At 40.6% G+C, this 20,398-nt stretch overlaps 2 protein-coding genes across 3 annotated transcripts in view; one reads left to right on the forward strand and one right to left on the reverse strand.

Moving 5' to 3' along the window:
• The window catches only part of st6gal2a (ST6 beta-galactosamide alpha-2,6-sialyltranferase 2a), a 74,762-nt gene extending 60,600 nt beyond the window's left edge, over positions 1–14,162 (forward strand). For both annotated transcript variants that reach the window (XM_084122228.1, XM_084122229.1), the window contains exon 6: positions 10,931–14,162. In XM_084122228.1, coding sequence (XP_083978354.1) covers positions 10,931–11,178 — 248 coding nt within the window. In that variant the 3' untranslated portion in view covers positions 11,179–14,162. The remainder of the gene's footprint in view (positions 1–10,930) is intronic.
• Positions 6,168–20,398, reverse strand: part of tmtops2b (teleost multiple tissue opsin 2b) — a 52,715-nt gene continuing 38,484 nt past the window's right edge. The window contains exon 4 of the mRNA XM_084122230.1: positions 6,168–9,062. Within this exon, the coding sequence (XP_083978356.1) occupies positions 8,853–9,062 (210 nt within the window). The 3' untranslated portion in view covers positions 6,168–8,852. The remainder of the gene's footprint in view (positions 9,063–20,398) is intronic.

Below are 20,398 nucleotides of genomic sequence, written 5' to 3' on the forward strand. Positions count from 1 at the left end.
ACTCCCACTGCGTCGATGACGCTATGGGGGAACGCTCTCCACGTGAACCTGTGTCTGAAAAGCTATCCAACCACGGCAATCTATATTGACTGGCAACAGCCTATGACGTCACTCGGAGGCTCGCGAGTATGAGCTGCCGGATGATGATGTGTTGTCACTAACATCTGATCTGACAGCGAGTGCTCTGCTGAACAGCCCAAGAAAGCAGGAGATGGCTGATGAGAGTGAAGAGGATTTACAACCCAAACCCTCACAGCCACCCTACCCCGCGTATGATGAGTTGTAAGTGTTATGAAACGCGCTCAGCGAGGCTTTGCTGCCGTAGGAGCGCATGAAGGAAGTGACCGCTCGTGGCAGACTTTACGAATGGTTTCTTTCCAGCCATAACACTCCAGCTCCCGTGAGCCTCCCATTCCTGCCCGATCTACACAATGAGATCAAAAAGGCATGGAAGAACCCGTGTTCAGTGCACATCCATCACCATCAGCGAGCAAACTACGCTGATGTTGAGGGGATGCGCAAACACGGGTATGTGTCGATGCCTCAATTGACGAGAGGTTTGAACTATCTCACGGTTGTAGAGGCATCGACACTAAGTGCTCTAGCCCTGCCCTTTAAACAAACATTGTGCTTAAATGGCAGGACATACACAATGGTGGGTCTGGCTAGTGATGCCTTGCACACAATGGCTGTGCTGCAGGCACACCATGCTGATCTGCTGTAAGATTTGGACCAAGGTCGGGGTCTTTCCCCTGACGCAGTGGACGAGCTGCGCTGCACTACAGGCCACCAAACAAACAGCCGCCACGATTGGACAAACTTGGTGGCGATGGTGGCCAGGGATAGGCATCTGTGGTTGAACTTGGATGACATTGGGGAGAAAGAAAACGTTTCTTCTCGATGCACCAGTGTCGCCTTCTGAACTTTTCAGCTCCTCCGTCGAGGCAAAAAAAAAATCACCTCTGTGATGGGAAAGTTCAGAGAGGCGAAGGCGCGCTCGGCTGCATTAAATCTTACATCAGTATTCCCCAACCCTGCACCTGAAGGCACCCAACACTGCACGTTTTCTTTGTCTCCCTAATCAAACACACCTGATTCAATTCATCAGCTCATTATCACATGGGTTAATGAGCTGATGAGTTGAATCAGGTGTGTTTGATTAGGGAGACAAAGAAAACGTGCAGTGTTGGGCGTCCTTCAGGAGCAGGGTTGGGGAACACTGTCTTACATAATACTGTGGTCCGAATCTGCACACTTCCTCACCCCAGGCGCTTCTTGCATCAGCCCTGAGGCTGGACCTGTGATGAGTCATTCCTTCAATTTGGAACCCTTCTGTAGGTCTGGCGTCGGGTTTGGTAGTAAGTGTGTTCTTTCGAGCTCTTTATGGTGATAGGCAGGGTTTTTCCTGCAGTGAAAATTTTTTGGGTCCCGCCAAAGCCTTATTTGATCGGTGTGTAGATGACTGTTGCGCTCGTGACAGGGCGCATGTTAGAGAGAGAGAGAGAGAGAGAGAGAGACTTTTTTGACTTTTACAACCCCTTTATTCTACATATTTAAAAATGTAGATATACATTATTCCTTCACATTCACATTAAACACACATTTTAAGAAATAAATAAACATATATATTCCATGTTCTTAACACATTCAATTATAAATCACCCATTAAAAAAAAATCATTACCAATTAAAACCCAACCCCCCATACTCATTCACTGTAGCCAGTGCTTCCTTAACACCCCATCTCCATTTAAAGAAAATAACATTATTAACATGCTTGTAATATGTATATTCTATAACCACTCGTGCTTCCACTAAGGATTTGAACAAGGCCACCATACAAATGTCTCTTCCTGCATTCTTTTCCTGATGAGATTTCAAAATTGCTAATTTAGCTTGACCTATGACAAAATTAGCAAGTACACATTGTTCTTGTAAAGATTTCCTATAACAACAGCCCAATATAAATAAGCTATTAGTATACAGAAACCCTTGGAATTTTGTTATTATTTTTCTCAACAGTTCAAAAATAGGAACAAGTCTAGGGCAGTCACAAAACATATGAAAAATACTATCAAGAGCATCACAAAATGGGCAATTCGATGTAACATTTTCATTCAACCTTGCAACAAATTGATTTGTAGCCAGGATACAATGGATCAATCTCCAATGAAGATCACCACATCTCTTAGAAAGTGGAGGTTTATACAAAAGTCTCCAAGATGGAAAAGTATCTTCAGATATAGAGAGTTGAGCTCTCCATTTAGTATCGACTTTTCCTTTCAATTGACCCAAATGTAAAGTTTAGCATATGTGATACAATATTTTTTTCCCTATACAATCAAAAACCAATTTTCCATAACCTTTTAATAAGGAAACAGAACCAGAGTCATCAATGCCACAATCTTTAGGAAACACCTTTAACTGAAGAAAGTTCAGCCATACAACACCATCTTCCAAAACATGATTAACAAATTGATCAAATGATACAGGAATGGAGGATTTAAAACCCCTAACAAATCCTTCTATAATTCTAAGAGAATTCAAGCCAACTTAATCAGCAAGTGACTGCGAAGTTCTCCATTGGCCTCTACTTAAATCAATCAAATCAATAACTTTAGTGACACCAGTATTCAAAAATCTATTGATTAAAGACTGAGATATATTTGATGGAAGCTCAATAAGAGGATTAAAAAAATAGGTTCTTCCACACCATAATGCTCCTCAACAGTTCTTGATATTTCAAACAAGTCCCATGATTTGAGCACTGAGACATAAAAACTAAAAGACAGATCAGAAAACTTTTTGACAAAAGTTTTCTTCATTAGGAATAATTGTTTGTCAATACCTATTCCATCAATATCTTTAAGTATAGATCTCCCAAAACACACCCAGGGCACATCATTTGAACTATACAATAGTTTCTGCAATGTTTGCATCCTCATTGCCAATATCTTTGACTCCAGATGTATAAGCCCTTGACCTCCCTCTGCCACTGGAAGGTAAAGGACTCCTGGAGGAAGCCAATGACATCCATCCCAGAAAAAATTAACCAATGCTTTTTGAACACTTTTAAGCAAGTCTTTTGGAGGGTCTAGAACAGTAAACTTATGCCACATATCATGTTTTTCTATGTCACACATTGTAATATTTGTGTTGTTTTATTTCTGTAATATCGATTATTTTCTCATCCAATTTTTTTTGAGGAGACACTGCCTCCTTTGCCTCCTCGGAGGTACACAGAAGTCTAAATGGCCATCAGTGGAAAAAGAAAAAATAGCGCTTAAAAGTCATGGACGGTTATTTTTGCAGACAGACTTTATATGCATTTGTAGGAGCTTCCCTTTCAGATGCAAAATTTATGGGAGGAGAGTATTTAAATGAATCATGCAAGGTGATTTACTAAGGTTTGCGCTCGTCAATTTGCTGGTAATTGCACCATTATTTACTGCCCCAAAAAAGTCTTAAACCAGACGCTAATTTGCTCTGCTCTTGGTAGATTGCGCTGGTCATTATAGAAATTAACTGTGTCTGTGTTCTTTCATTTGCGTGTCGTCAGTAAATCGCACAGAACTTTCCAGTCCCCTTTGGAATTGCGCTCTCACGCTAATTAGCCCTGTTTCGTAAATCTGGCCCTTAGACTGCATTAATCAGCCAAACCTTGACAAACTGGACTCTTATGTCAAATGAAATCAATTCTGCTCCAAAAGTGTGTGAAAACACCCCAATTGTGGAAAGTGACCTATAGCAGATTTCTAGGTCGGACTTCTGCTTTGACAGGAGCTTGTGGAATGTTTGCTCAGTCTGTGTTGGCTAAAACCACAGAGAGAGTAGCAGATGGAGACCTCACGTTTTCATCCAGCAATGGAGCTTTTCAACCTAGAGCTTAGAAGAGTCTGACCCACATTCAGAACCAACAAAATCACTCTGACCATATGTACGATGTTGCAGAATTCATTATAGTGTATTAAAGTCATGGAAGGGAAATAGCAACAGATCTTTTCTTCTGAATTGTGACGTACATTTGAGGGAAACGGATTATCATGAAAAAAAGTAGGCGGTGACTTGATTCTATCCATCGGATGTTGATTGAATGGAGGCAGTTCTGAATGTTTGCTTGCATTCAATCGTCAGAAAGGGACAGGTTTATACTTTGTCCATCAAGAATTGATTGGATGGTTGTGTTTTGCTATTGCTGTGATGTCATGTGAGTGACAGGTTGGTCCCACCCTCACGCCAGAAAACACGTCATCAGAGAAGAGATGCCGCTGCGAGAGGGAGGGGAACTGTATTGAAAAATAATTGTTCACGGATCAATCATTTATAATAAATATTACAATAAAAAAAAAAAGAAAAAAAAAAAAGGATATGCTGAATTTCCATTTCATGCCATCTTTAAATGATGACAAAGAATGATCCAAGCACATCTGTTTAGTCTCAATGCCTTGTGTCTCTGGAAGTCTTGCATCTACAATCATTCACTCTCCTCATAAAGCTTGAGCTTGGCTGATAAAATGCAGCATGACATTGCTTCAGGCTCAGGAATATTCGGCCGTAGCTACAGATCTACTAAACTCCACTGTGTATGAGGGTCTTTTCCGTAGGTAATCCGCTTGTTGTCTGAAGTCCTGTGTCACTGTTTTAGGGTCCAAAAGGTCAATCACATGACAAAAGCAAATAACAAACGATACAAACATACACACACAATGTGCTTTAATAATACCGAAAAATCATGATCCTAAACTTTATCTCCATAGCAAAATCTAAGGCCAGACAGTGATTCATCATTTCAACACTGTGAAATTTTTCCATTTATTTTATTTTATTTTTTTCATTTTAATTAGAGTTAAACATTTGAAGTTTAGAATCAAACTGCCTTGTGTTGTGACCACTGTGCATGTTTTCTTCATTTTTGGTTGAACAAATCCTGTTTAAATAAAAAAAAAATATATATATATATTTTTCAGTTTCATTTTTATTAGTTTAGCACCATAACAGAATCTCAGTTGGCCAGACAGCGATTCATCTTTTCTGAATCATTAAAATGTTGGTGCCTGGAGACTCTAGTGTACACCATGATGTTGTTAAAAGCATAGCTTAACCCTTGCATGAATGTTTTGCCAAACATAAGTGCATATTTTTTTATAAGTGCGGGTTTATGAACAGGGGTGGGAGTCAATAAGCTTGTCTTCTTCCCACTCCTTTTCGAGCTGTAATGTAAATTATTTTGTCTTTTTTTCTCTTTTATTATGTATATATATATTTCTGTTTTTCTTTCTTTAGCTCGAAATAAAATATTAAAATCAAATCAAATCATATTCAGGTCTTTAGCAACCTGTATCGATATCTAACAATAGTGGATCTGCTACAATAGTATAAAACTCTCCTTAGTGTTTTAATAATAACACAACTGATAATAATGTAAAAAAAAAAAAAAAAAAAAAACATTACCTTTTGGAATTTGGAAGTAAAATTTTCTATCATTCTGTCATATTTGTGATCTCTGATTGCATTCAGTACTTGCTCCACAGTAAATTACCATTTCAAGTTTCGATGATGATACTTCCTATTCTTTTGTTTTATGCCTGCGGTAATTATTAGCTAAACATCACACCATCATTGTGCATCAGACATTTCCACCTTGAGGAGTAAAGGTAATTGTCGTCAGAGATTCAATTGTTGCGCAGAAAAATATATACTATTACATAGCCTACTTTTTATTTTGTTTAAAAAAAAAATATTAATTAGAAAACAGACATTCTGTGTGTGTATATGTGTATGTATATATCTTATTATATTGTTGATAATGAATAGATTGAGTAATACTAAGGTTTATGTCTAACTTTAAAAATCAATTAGGGGAAGTGAATGATGCCCCGGGTCGGTAAAGCTCTCAGGTATGCGTTTAAGGGTTAAAGGTGTGCTCTAAATGAATGGTGCTCATAAATGGCTGTTGAGGTGGTATTCACTGAATACAGATGAAACTGAGAGGAAGCTTGGACCCAGAAATGGTATTTAATACTGATTATGACTTAAGCGGATACCACTGAGTTTGAATGTGGATACATTTGTTTGAAAATTGATATTGTGGCAAGTCTAGCATGGTGCATAGTTTTGTACAGTGGGAAACAAGTTATAATTACTGGTTCAGAAAGGGTTTAAAGAAGGTTTAGAATTCAAACACAACTCACAATCATTTAATAGCGGTTAATGCCTCTCTGACAGACAGGTTCTCATAAATCATAAGCCCGGGACACACCAAATCGACGCCAAGGAACTAGTGCTGATGAAAGCCGACTGTGTTTTCGCCTCGCGTTGCCTGTGTCGGGGGGAAAAGCTGCACTTGAACACACCGAGAGAACTACTGCCGACTGTCAGCTAGAATGTGTGTTCTGCGCCTGCATGTAAATGAGACAACAGGCTATTTCTGCAGGTATTCATCTATATTCGTCATTCAGAAAGGGAAACTGACACTGCAGGCTGCAGATACACAAATCATAAACAAAGCAGTGCGTGCTTACCGTTTTGAATATCAGTCCTGTTAAACACTTTATTCCATTCCGCTCATGTTAATATTGAAATATTCGCCAAGGAACACTCAGGTAAGATGACATAACATTAGAATAGCCTTCTATCTGTACCGTTTTGACTTCTTTGCTCGCTGTTTTGCTATTATTCTTGTGCACTGACTTGTTCACTAAGCTGAACAGCCAATCAGAGTTCCCTCCTTCACCGACGGCCCGACTCTGATTCAACATGTCGAAATGGCCGACGAGGACCAATTTCTGCCGACGGTGCGGAACACAGAGAAAACTTAGTCGGCCAACGTACAAAAACTGCCCAACGGCCGTCTGTCGGCTTGGTGTGTCTCGGGCTTTAGACTTCTGCAATCAATTGGTAGTATTCATACATTGATATGCATTTATACAGTACAACAGATAAAATGGCTCAACAATTTGACAAAAGGCAAATATCCATTTTGTAATGTTGTGACAATTATTAATGAGGCTACTTTCTTACAAATAGACATATTATTTAAATGCAGAAATGCTCACATTGTCCCTCTTGGTGTGTTTGGCACTTCATACACAATCCTTTCAGGGTTATAGCGATGGGAGTGATGTTCATGAGGTCGAGCAGTGTCATTGAGTCCTTAGAGACATTATATTCAACCCCAGGCATACATTCAGCATGTTGCAAAAGAAAGTTTTTGTTTTCTTAAAAATCCCTCTGAGAATTCACTGCTCTGGATCCCAAGTGAATCTTTCATACTTGTGTATTATGCATAATGTGTTTTGATCTTTTGGGATGAAGGTTCCCTCTGTGGAAATGGATCTTTACTTATTGCGTTGTTCTTGAAACACTGCCGTTGGCACAGATGTGAAGTGCTCTGCATCAGTGTGCCTCTACTTTTATTCTAAAACTTTTATACTAGTTTTGTATACATCAGTGACCTGGGCTCAAGACAGCAATATAACTCATCATATGATATATAACTGGGAGAAATGGAACAATATGAGGTATGATGGAACAGATAAGTGCTGTCTTTGGTATTGGTAACAAAAAACAAAAACAAAAAAAGGAAAAAAAAGTGTTCTTAGCAAGAAAAAAGCTTATTGTTACACTCAAATATAATATATAATTCATGACATGTACATGTTCAGTAGTATGCAATATAGCTACATTTTGTTCTTCACAGTTTACATGACAGACATTTAACACAAAAGAAATACTGCTCTATGCCTTGTGCAATATCAGCATTGTCAAAACTTGTTCTTCATGATGACAGTTTCAACAATAGCAATTGACTAGTTAAGATGAAACATTAACAGTAAGAAACTTTTGATTTTAAACAGTTAAAGACAATAAAAGGATATATAAAAGAAATGGAAAAAGCAGGGCTGCAAATACTTATTTATTAAATCTAGATATTCCACATCATGCGTAATGTGCAAATTAAGTTGAAAAAAATGCATGTTTCACATGTTGTGCAAAAATGGTTGCAAATACTTTACAAAAGTAACAATATATTGTGCATATTACAAAAGTTACAATATATTGTGCAGATTAAAAAACTATTTACATTTTGAAAAGCAGCAGAACAGTTTAAATAAATTATAAATAATATTGAAGTAAATTTGAAAACATAAATTTGACTTTCAAAACAACTTTCAAAAGTGTGGGCTTGTTAAGGATTTTTGTTTTTTTGAAAGTTTATTATGCTCACCAAGGCTCCATTTATTTAATCAAAACAGTGAAAACTGTTTATACACTAAAAACGGTAATATTGTGATTTATTTTTATTTATTTTTTATATATATTTTAAAATGTAATTTATTCCTGTGCTGGCAAAGCTGAGTTTTTAGCCAGAATTAAGTTCAAAAGATCAGCTGAATAAAAGTATACATTTCTTTAAAATTAAATAAATAAATAACTTGCCGACCACAGTATTCTGAATGGTACTGTATAATATGCTTTTTCTATGTGTTAAAGGTGACTAAATGAATTCTTAGCAGATATGTACACAGTAATATACTAGTCTCACTCTCCGAGTCTGTATATAACCATTTTCTGTTGCAACTTTTTTTTTCTTTTTTTTTATCTTTAGATTGGGTTGTTTGTAAAAAGAAAAAAAGAAAAAACTTTTTTTTTGTTCTTTTTTTTTTGTTCATTGATGCAGCTGTAAAAGGAAGCATAGGAAAATGAAAACTGTGGAGAGGGAATGAGTTGTCTAGTTGATAGAGAAGGATGAAAAAGGCCAAGACAAAGAAAACCATTGGAACGAGACTGTTACATTCCGTAAAACAAGGCAGGGTTGAGGATCATCCACATCCTGGTCTGGGATGGCTCCGGTTAAGAGGTGACCTCTGGGGGGTTGGATCTGCCTGTGGCAGGAGTGCTGCAGTTGTGGATGCCGGTGGAGATCTGGGCAGTGCAGGCGATAGTGTTACTGTAGACTCTATGGTTGAGCTGGATGACTGTGGTCTTGGAGGGCTTGGACGTGAGACCATTCTGCATTAAACTCCTCTGACAGCAGAACAAGATGCGGAAACACCTGTAGAACTTTAGACAAAAAGAGAAACGCTTGAGACCTGAGAAATACTGTCAACAGTCGCAAAAATGTAAAGGCTTTTCAAACCGATTATGGATTTTTCCTGCTAACAAATTTTTTTAAGTGTATGTTAAATTAAAGTGCAGTCACACTCGCAAAAAAGGTCTGTTATCCATTGTCAATAGAGTAGCGGTGCATGAAGCACCATTCTCACAGAAATTCCTTTCAAACCAAGCGTTTTTCTGTTGGTCAACGCGGCAAACACAAGGCCAACTTAAACACGAGCGGAATATGCGTGGAGAACTTTTTCACCCTTATATAATACTCCTGATCATGCAGATTCCAATTTTCTATTGAAATGTCTGGATTTCACCAGTAAAAGGGATTATATTATCTATTATTCTAGATAGTATAATCTAGATATTGTTCTATTGGATCTATTATTGTTAGAGTTTGCAAGACCAACTTGAACACGACTGAAATCTGTGTGTGGAATCTGCCCTTGTTCGAAACTCCCGATTGTGCAGATTTCTATTTCTTAATGAAATTACTGGATTTTGCCCAGCAAAATTTCACAGAGCAGCGATAAACATAACTGCACTTTTAACAAAAGCAAAATACATGCATTTTGCTTTTGTTAAAAGTATATGCAGAATTTTCTCAGAAATTGGTGAAAAGTTTTGCTGTGAAATCATCATTTTCTGCTGTGATTGGTCATTTTGACTTGTTGATATTGGTGTGAATAGACAGCCTTAAAGTCAGCATGAAATCTAATTTATTAATATACATTATAATAACATGCACTGATAAATTGTGCCTTGCAATAACAAAGGGAAAACAAATCTTTTTTCAATGTAATGACGTCTTTAAATTGATAGACTGTCGGCTGACTCACAAGGAAATATATAGACGCTTGTTTCTACCACTGAATGAAAAAGAAAGGTAATTGCAAAGATTTTTCTCAAAGTTCTGACTTTACAACTCGCAATTTTAAGTTTATCTCGCAATTCAGACTTTTTTTCTCTCAAAATTGCAAGTTTGTATCTCACATTTTTGCCTTTATAACTCACAATTGTGAGTTTATATCACGCAATTCTAAGAAAAGTCAGAATTGCGAGGGGTAAAGTCAGAATTGTGGGATAAAAATTGGCAATTACATTTTCATTTTTTATTCTGTGGTGGAAACAAACTTCCATAGAAATATTGATGTTATTCAAGTAAATGGGTTGTGACTGTCACAGTTTTTGAATTAGTGATTGATCTCTAGTGGCTAAGAGTCATTCGCTGTTGATTCTGACCACATGTTTGCTCTATTGCATTTTATTTTCCTGAACATTTGGTAAAATAAGTTTTAAAAATATTGCATTGCTGAGAGAAAAAAGTCACAGATAAGTTGCATCTGTGTATAAGTCACATTTTGTTACATTCAGTAATGATGTAAAATACCGGTAAATAAAAAGAAACATACAAATATTATGAACTCTACACGTGTCACTTTTTTTTTTTTCATCATTCCACAACAAAACCTTTAAATTGAACTGTATCCAGAACCGAACAGGAAAGAAAAATATATTAAGTAGCCTATAAAACAATTTCATTATTATAAACATTCATTATAAACATTTATTACAAAACTACCTAACAGAAACTACCAGTGTGTGAGAGGTGTGCAAGAAACTTGGGCTCACTACTGCTCTCATTTGGCACGAATTGCGCATGTCTTGTGTGCTTGACGTTAATTGCATCATAAAAGTCACATCGGCATTGAAGTCACAGCATGTTTCAGATGATAAAAACCATTTTTCTCTTCCCCTCAACCCTAATCTCATGTGGTGTGTGTGGGCTGCTTTGTTAATATCTAGTTCTGTGTGTGTTTCAGGCATCCTACTGATGATGTCCTTATGTGAAGAGGTCCACGTTTACGAATACATTCCTTCGCTACGGAAGACGGATCTGTGCCACTACCACGAACGTTACTTTGACGCCGCCTGCACTTTGGGTGCATATCACCCCCTGCTCTACGAAAAGATGCTCATCCAGCGCATGAATGTCGGCTCAGAGGAAGACCTCAAACGGAAAGGCAAGGTCACACTCCCCGGTTTCAGGAACGTCCACTGTGAGCCCTGAACAGAAAGACGCAATAACAGACTTTGTAAAAGCAGAAGAGCTCTGCAGACTGACGCAGGACCACATCGAGCCGGCTCACAACGGACCGTGTTAGGTAGACTATGGATGGTGTTCTGCGGGGCAAAACCTTCTGCTCTAGTTCCACTCAAAAATGCATTGCCTGAGCCTATGCTTAAATAAAGATGAGAGAACAGCAATAGATATGTCATGAGAAAAGCTTTTTTTAAGATCTGTGGATTTTATTTTTTATTTCATTCTTCTTAATTGAAACTCTGTTTTTCACAGAGTTGGAAGTATTAGCAGTCATTGACACTGAAAGCTACACTGTTGAAAGCAAGCATTCACAAAGGCTAGATTTAAAGCTTCTCGCCATAACGTGAGTGGGGTTTTTTTTGTTGTTTTTTTGTAAATTAGGTGTTGTTTTCTGATGTAATATACAATGTGCCACATTCAAAAAACCAGAACGTCTCACTGAACTGTGGCAAATGAATCGATAGTGATAGAGTACTTTATTGACATTTACCTGTTATTGTACAAATCAACTAAAGGAGTTTCTGAATGTGACAGTGGTTCATTTTAATTCTCTTCTAGTGGTTTTATACTTTGAAAAACTTTCAAGACAGGTAGTTTACAGAAATTGTTGTTGAATCAGGATTTGATTCCTTGTAATCTGGGACTTTAAGGCTGCTGGCAATATAACAAGTGTGTTGGTGATATTATTTGTTAAGGTTTTAAATGTCTTGTAGCCCCTAAAATCTGGAGACTCCCGTCGGAGTCTTCTTTAAAAGCGAATGACTTACCAGAGCATCTTTGCGTTGTCTTCTCTTACATGTACAGTTGTTCATTTGAAACAATTCACTTTGTGGTGCGATTTTTCTACAGAAGGTAAAACTTGAAGGTTTATTTACTCGTGTGCATTGTTTCAATGTGTGCCATTTGAATTAAAACAGAACTGATTTTTCTGTAGATCTGGTGAGGAGAGCTAACGTCTGTTTTAATCGCTGTTGTATATTGTAGAAGTAATCTAGTAATTGGTGATTTCACTCAGGAGTGAAATACTTCATCTTCCTTCTAGTCCTATGGTAGGCTGAGGTTGTAAAGCAAATATTTGACCTTTACTCTGTCCTGTTTCCCCATGTTGGGGGATTGTAGATGTAGAGAAACACCTTTTTTTTTTTGTATTTAGTATACTGTTGAATACTAAAATAGGTTTGGCTGTAAAATTTCATGGCAGGTTTAGAGCCTGTGAACATGCAGTGTATCATCTTCTCATTGTGACTCATTGTGTGACGTCACACTCACCTCCAGTCTGTGACAGACAGATAATAGATGTGAGTTTTTTGGGGGGCCTTTTCGCCACTTTTTAACGGCACGGTAGTGGAGAGGACAGGAAATGACTGGGAGGAGAAGCATGTACGCTTTCGTTTCAAAGTTTGGGTTCAGTCAGATATCTCTTATGCTCTTCAAGTCGGAATTTACTTGATTAAAAATACAGCAGTAATATTGTGAAATATTACAATAAAAAACAGGTTTCTTTTTGAAGCTGCTTTCTTTTTTTTAGCAGCCATTCTTAGCAATGTTGAAATCAATTCTGATTTTTGTGGAAACCAAGATATTGCTTTCCATGAATCTTTGAAATAACAAAATAACAGCATTTATTTTAAATAAAACAAATATATATATATATATATATTGCAACATTATAAATGTCTTTACTGTCACTTTTGATCAATAAAAGTGCTGGTTCACACAGAATGGGCTTCTTCTTTTGAAAGGCGGCTTCTTTTGTTTTTGTTTTAGAATGGCACCATTCGCGAGACGTTGCAAAAGTGCAGCGGTCAAACGTGTCTGTTTAGCGCGTTTCACAAAGAAAAACTATGGAAAAGTTTCACAGTGGAAAAGAAAAATGTATTATGTGAAAGCCGCCTTTGTGTCCTTGCTGTAAGAAAAAAAAAAAAAAAATTAAATTATTTAAAAAAAAATGTCACTGATCCCAAACTTTGAGAATGGTATACTTTGAGAATGGAGAAAGGCTCTCCCAGATTTTTTTATTTAATCTACATGATGGCCAAATGGTCATGTGACCTTATAGAGGGACTAAAGCTCTGCCTTCTACTTTCTCTTTAGTCTTTAAGTACCCTGCGATCAGAGGCAGAGTCGTACGTCCTTCCTCTGTGAATGTCTTTAAGCCTTTAACAAGGTGTTTTAGCGGCATAAACTCTGTCTCTCGCCGATAAGAGACCATGTGACTGGAGATCTTGCCGTTTTAAGAGTATTATTTGAAGTATTTTCTGTAAATTGTTTGGTTTTTCATGTTATGGGGTGATGTGACTACTTTCGGGGAGGGGAGGGGAGAGCATGTGACAAAGCGGGGCTTGTTAGTATTCAAAACCTTAACAATAGGATTTAGCCTGTAATGGGAAATATGAGCTGGGTCTCTAGGTTTAGCTCTGTTTTGAGCATAATATCTTTGTTACAGAAAAGAGGAAATGCAGGTGATTTCACTGGTGAACTTCAATGTTGTGTCATAGATGTGCACAGTACGATTCTGAGGATAATGTGTGGTTTTCCTGAGTTTGTGTGTGAGAATGTTTGAATGGTACTGTATCAGTGGTGCTGTGTATCTGTGTCGACTTTTCTTAATTTAATTGATGGTTTCCTTTCTTCTGTACCTTTCCTTTTCATAAATGTTTTTTTTTTTTCATTCTGTCTGTAATTCTACACCACACAGCCTTTTTTAATCCCTGCTATTACTGTATGTTATATCTGTGAAAGCATTGATCTTTTGACTGTAAATATCAGCAATTGTCTATTACAGGCCAGTTCACATTCAAAAGCCATAGGATGTTTTATAATGTTTCTTTCTCCATGTGTTAATACACATTTGTCATGGAGTTAGATTTCTAAACCACTACATGATTGTGTGTTCTTTTGACCATTGATTCTATAATAAAAGCTTGACCTTTACTTGACCCAGTAACATATTGTGTGTGCTACTTGTGAATTTCTTGTCCCTCTTCTGGTTGTTTTTGTAAATCTGTCCAGATTTGACAGAAAACAAAAATGTATTTGTAATCAGATTTTTTTTCTTTATTCTTTCAAATATCTGTAAAAGCAATGGTTCTCAAACAGGATGATTTGAGCATTTAAAACAATAAATTATTATTAATCTATTAAAATAAATTATAATTTAAATGGGGGGAGGGGGGACTGAAACTTTTTTTCACCCTGAATAACGTATGTAACCCTCGTTCCCTGAGTAAGAAACAGAGACATTACGTCAGTGACTGACGAAATTGGGGGTTTCAGGGAAGATATTTGGATTAAAGATGACGAGGGTACATAAATTTAAAAACAATGATGATGAACATAGATAAATCACACTACATAACTGCAATATTCCATAAAAAATAAGAATAGTCAATTTTGATTTCATGGTGACTTTTAAAAAAAAACCTAAGTATTCATATATTAAATTAAATTAACCATGATACATTTCGTGATTCCTGAAGTTTCAAGAGCTGAATGTTCTTCAATAGAATTAGTTCCCTTTCGTACGGTCACTACGAGTTACATCAGTGACTGACAAAATTGGGGGTTTCGCTTAGAAGCCTATCATCTTCGAGTTTTAGAAAACGAGCCAATGGCATGAAAATGCCTCTGGGGAATTTGCATGCCGTGGCTCCGCCCCACCATGCGAGTATAAAAGGAGGAGCACTGGCAATCTCGCATTATGTTTCCTCGCTAAGGAGCCGAGACTGAACTCCAGGCTATTCCAGCGGTATAGCGGTTGTGGCAGAGGGACGTAACGTTACATACGTAACCAAGACATTCCCTTTTGTACGGTCACTACGAGTTACGTCTGTGACTGACGAAATTAGGGGTCCCAGTATAATCACGCCACATCGGCTGTCTTCCAGTGCCCTGCGCAAGACTGAGCTCCCTGTAGTGAGACTAGCACAAACGAAGGGCTAGGCTTAACACAAGAATACCAAGGTACACTGGGTAACATATCCCAGGAGGAACATGTAACACAATTTCTACCCGTAGGGAGGACTTAAAATACACATATGACCCGCGTACGGGATGCATATGGAAGACTCAGAGGTATCCAGCCCGCAGGGTGGAATGTTTCAACCTAGAGGGAGAGGGAAAACACAAGCTCGATGGAGACTTACCGTGGAAATACACGTGGGGGTCACCCGACGGGGGAACCATGCACATGGAACACCTAGCCAATCACAAGGGCTGAATAACTGGGCAGCACTCTAGTGACGGCATCATCAGTGTAGGAGGAACTCAAGGTCTTGGAAGGAAGAACTCATCCGCACGTATCCAGTGCGTGGAGTGGAATGGCGCAGCAAACGATGACACAGAGCGGGTCCTATTACCGGCCACTGGGGGCGAGTACATGAGAGGACACTGGCTCCACTCGGAGATTGCAGAATCTCGCGAATGTGTAGGGTGTCGCCCAGCCTGCAGCTCTGCAGATGTCTGTCAGTGAGGCGCCATGCACTAAAGCCCAAGAGGAAGCCACACTCCTGGTGGAGTGTGCTTTCACCCCAAGGGGGCATGGTCGACCCCGCGTCTGGTAAGCCAAGATGATGGCGTCCACTATCCAGTGAGACAACCTTTGCTTGGAAAGAGCCTTTCCCTTCAGCTTCCCACCATAACAGACAAAGAGCTGGTCTGAGGTCCTGAAACACTGCATTCTGTCTACGTAAGCACGAAGGGCACATATCCAGGCCGGGGTCTCAGGATCACATGAGTGTTAGCCTGCCCGAATTCCAGGCACGCTTCGTCAACCGAAAATGCCTGCAGGTCCCCTACCCTCTTGATGGAGGCCAAAGCGAAGGCTTATTAATATTTGGGTCAGTTAATTAGATTAACTTTGAGGTAAGACAAATTAATATTACAATCAATTAATCAGTTCCAACGAACTCTTTGATTATTCATTTATTCTAAGAAAAGTGTATCTTTCATGGTCACCGAAAAATAATTATTTCTTAGCATGTACAGCACTTAGAGCATGTAACAAGATCAAGATCGTAAAAGGGACTTTTCCTGTCCTCTCCACTAAAAGGGACTTGTTGCAAGCAGAGGCTCATAAATCAGATACATAATTGTGCACAAGTTTTATTAACTACATCACAAACATAACTAAACTAAACAAACATACATGCATACGTACATGCATAGGTAAAATGGTGAGTGTTATGGAACCGGAAGCAGGAAATAGAACTATGGAAAAGATCTATTAACTATGAAAATAACCATCAGCTTATCATTTTCAGAGCACCTCATTAAATTGGGTCGGTGCAGTGGATACAATTCTTGAAGTGGTTGAAAATTGAGTTTGTTGATGGGTCTGTGAGTGTCAAAAGTCACTGTACAAGTTGCAGTCGTTTTCTTCTCTGCTGGGTGGAGAAGATATGATGAACTTGCATGGTGGTTTCGAGCACATGGCTGTTGTGAGTCGAAGCCTGCTGCCCTGGCCTGTTGAGGGCACGCTGGACGGCACGGCATCCTGAAGTGCCGAGAAGGCCAGGAGTTGATTGGATTGAAGACAAGGCAGTCGGACTCCCTTTGGGAGTATGAAAGCATGGCAGACAGTGCTCAGGTCTGCTGGGGCCCTTGGGGAGGACAGTTGAGGCCAGCAGCTAAGAAGCTAAGAGGAAGGCAGGGCTAATGGTTAAACCAATCAGAAAGGGGGATTTCTGAGGGGAGTTTCCTCTGTGGGGAGGATTTATGACGCTATCTCAAGTGTGGTCAGACATCTGCCTTACCTCTTTTCTGTTCATTAATGCTCAGATAGATATAACAAACCCACACTGCATTCTAAGAGAAGGTGATGTACATCAAAGTGTGAGTCATTACATGAGGATTAATTAGATAGGAGACATGATACAGGTGAGGTTACATACGTTGGTTGTATAATAAAATACATACCATAGTATATACATAATAGTACACAAGACAGTAAATCATTCACACAGTTTCTGGGATGCATTTTCATTTATAGATCAGTTAGTCTATGATTAATGCAGCAAAGTCTGTATTAAAGATTGTTTCTGTCTTCCCATTGTCTTTCTCTCTCGAGAATGTGGTCACATTCTTTAACACCCATAAAACCTTATCTGATCATGGTCATGACAACTAGGACCGTCTTGCCCTGTTTGGGGCAAGTGAAGTTTGGAGATTTTTATGGTACATATACCAAATAATTGTGTCTGATTTGGTCTCAGTCGTTACACTGCATAGGCGTGTCTCATGGACAAGGCTCTAGTGGAAGTGATCTAGTGGTAGCCACCACCGGAGATGGTAGGGTACACAAACCTGCCGCGTCCTGTCCAGGACCCACACGTGCAGGTTCCATAGATCGGGACGTGGGTGCCAGAGGGTGCCCCGTCTCTGAGAAAGGAGGTCCTTCCTCGGAGGAATTGGCCAGGGAGATGCTGTCGCGAGAAGCACGAGTTTGGAGAACCAAGTCTGGTTGGGCCAATGAGGCGCAACCAAAAGGACCTGCTCCTCGTCCTCCCTGATCTTGCACAGGAGCTGTGCAAGAAGGCTCATTGGGGGAAACACATACTTGTGGAGGCCCCGCAGCCAGCTGTGCGCCAGTGCATCTGTGCCGAGGGTCCCCTCGGTCAGGGAATAAAACAGGCTGCAATGGGAAGAGTCTTGGGAGGCAAACAGATCTACCTGTGCGTCGCTGAACTGTTCCCAAATTGTTCCGGGCACTCCGGCCCGTAGAAAGCTTAGGTTCGTCCACGGGGTGAAGGTCTGACGGCAGGCCGGAGTAACTGGTACTCGGAGCGTGCCTGGTTGCCATGCCCACCTCGGGACTCGATTGCGAAGCCAGTGCTGGAGGAGCCTCTGAAAAAACGTAGAATTGTCTCAGGCAAGTCAGCAGTGACTGTGCGCGCTCGCTCGTAAGCTGCGCACATGGCAACCGAGACGATTTCCATACCAAGAAAAGAGATCCTCTGCACGGGGGAGAGTTTGCTCATTTCCCAGTTGACCCGAAGGCCCAGACAGGTGAGGTGCGGGAGCACCAGGTCCCCTGTGTTCGCAAACCTGGTCTCGAGAGTGAGCTAGAATCAGCCAGTCGTCAAAATAGTTCAGGATGTAAACCCCGTGTTGATAGTTCAAGATGCGAACCCCGTGTTGCCGGAGTGGCACAAGGGCTGCCTCGACGACATTCGTAAAGAAGTGAGGGGACAGGGCTAACCCGAATGGGAGAACTGCGTACTGATATGCCTGCCCCTCGAAAGCAAACCGTAGAAACGGTCTGTGTCGAGGAAGAATGGAGACATGAAAGTAGGCGTCATTCAGGTCGATCGCTGCAAACCAATCCAACGGACGAACACATTCGAAAATGCGTTTTGCTGTCAACATCTTGAACGGAAACCTGTGAAGGGATCGGTTCAAGACGCGCAGGTCCAGAATTGTCCGTAACCCACCTCTCTTCTGTGCTACAATGAAGTAGGGGCTGTAGAAGCCGGACTTCATTTCGGCTGGGGGCACAGTCTCAATTGTACCCTTCGCCAGTAGGGTGTCCTCCGCACGCATGACAGGGGCATTGCCACCGACCATGATGTAGCGGACTCCCCGAAAGCAGGGAGGAGGCCGTGCGAACTGAATCGCATAGCCGAGTCTGATGGTTCTCGCTACCCAGTGGGACAGTTTGGGAAGCTCCCAAGAACTGAACTAGCGGGGTCATGCGAACCACAGACGTACCACACACGGTCATTTGCCGCGTCCTGACAGAGGAGGCCAGGCGAGGGGCGAGCAGCGGGGAGTGGAGAACAAAAGATTCTCCCCTGGCCCTCCACCAGAGGAAAGAGTGGTCCTGCTACCACCTCCTACAAAGAACTGAGTGCCATCTCTGAGCAGCCCGTCTCAGGAGCGCCGTTTCGCCTGGCATTTGTCAGGCTGCGGGGCTGGAGCGTCCTGGGTGAAGGCTGCTGCTGCGGCCGTGTGGGAGGGCGCCCTCGGTCACGATGAGACTGAGGATTCTGTGCCGGCGGCTGGGTGGAGGCAGCAGCAGGCCGCCGGGGCAGAATATGCTTAATGGCCTCAGTCTGGTTCTGGGCGGTCGAGAACTGTTGGGCGAAGTCCTCGACCACTCCACCGAAAAGGCCAGCCTGGGATATGGGAGAATTGAGGAAACGGGTTTGCTCGGCCTCTCTCATATCGGTCAGGTTGAGCCAGAGGTGTCTCTCCTGGACCATGTTAGTGGACATCACCTGGCCCAGGGAGCGTGCGGTCACCTTCGTCGCCCGGAGAGCGAGGTTGGTGGCAGCACACAGCTCATCTAAGAGCCCTGGGTCAGTTCTACCCTTGTGCATATCCCTGAGCTTCCGTGCCTGATAGACCTGCAGGATGGCATGCAAAGAGGTGGCAGCCTGCCCCGCAGCTGTACAGGATTTCGCCACCAAAGTAGATGAAAACTACAGGCTTTGGAGGGGTGCTTAGGATTGCCACGCGATGAAGCACTCTGAGGACACAGTTGCATCGCAACAGAGCGCTCAACCGGGGGAATCCCAGTGTACCCTTTGGCCACGGCCCCATCAAGGGCAGAAAAGGTGGAGGAGGCCGCCGAGCGATCACAGGAAGACAATGGTGACTTCCAGGACCTCGTGACCTCCTCATGCACTTCCGGGCTTCTAAGTGAAACCCCCAATTTCATCAGCCACTGACGTAACACCATGTGACCATACGAAAGGGAAATGATTCTACTGAAGAACATTCAGTTTTTGAAACTTCAGGAATCACGAAATGTATCATGGTTAATTTAATTTAATATATGAATACTCAGGGTTTTTTTTTAAAGTCACCATGAAATCAAAATTGACTATTCTTATTTTTTTATGGAATATTACAGTTTTATGTATTGGGATTTTTTCATGTTCATCATCATTGTTTTTAAATTCATGTACCCTCGTCATCTTTAATCAAAATATCTTCCCCTCCCTCTTGCATCAACATCTCTTTTCTGATGATGCGTTTACTGGCACAAGGGTGGGACAACCTGTCACTCACAGGACATCACAGCAATAGCAAACCTCAACCATCCAATCAATTCCCCATGAACAAAGTCAAGTCCCGCCCACATTTTTTCTTGTTCGAGAAGCCGCTTCACTCTGATATACCCCACAAAGAAAAGATAAATATAGCAACTTCCATTTCATGCCAACTAATAAAAAAAGTTTGAAAA

Source organism: Abramis brama (assembly GCF_963993115.1).
Source record: "Abramis brama genome assembly, chromosome: 8".
Lineage (NCBI taxonomy): Eukaryota > Metazoa > Chordata > Actinopteri > Cypriniformes > Leuciscidae > Abramis > Abramis brama.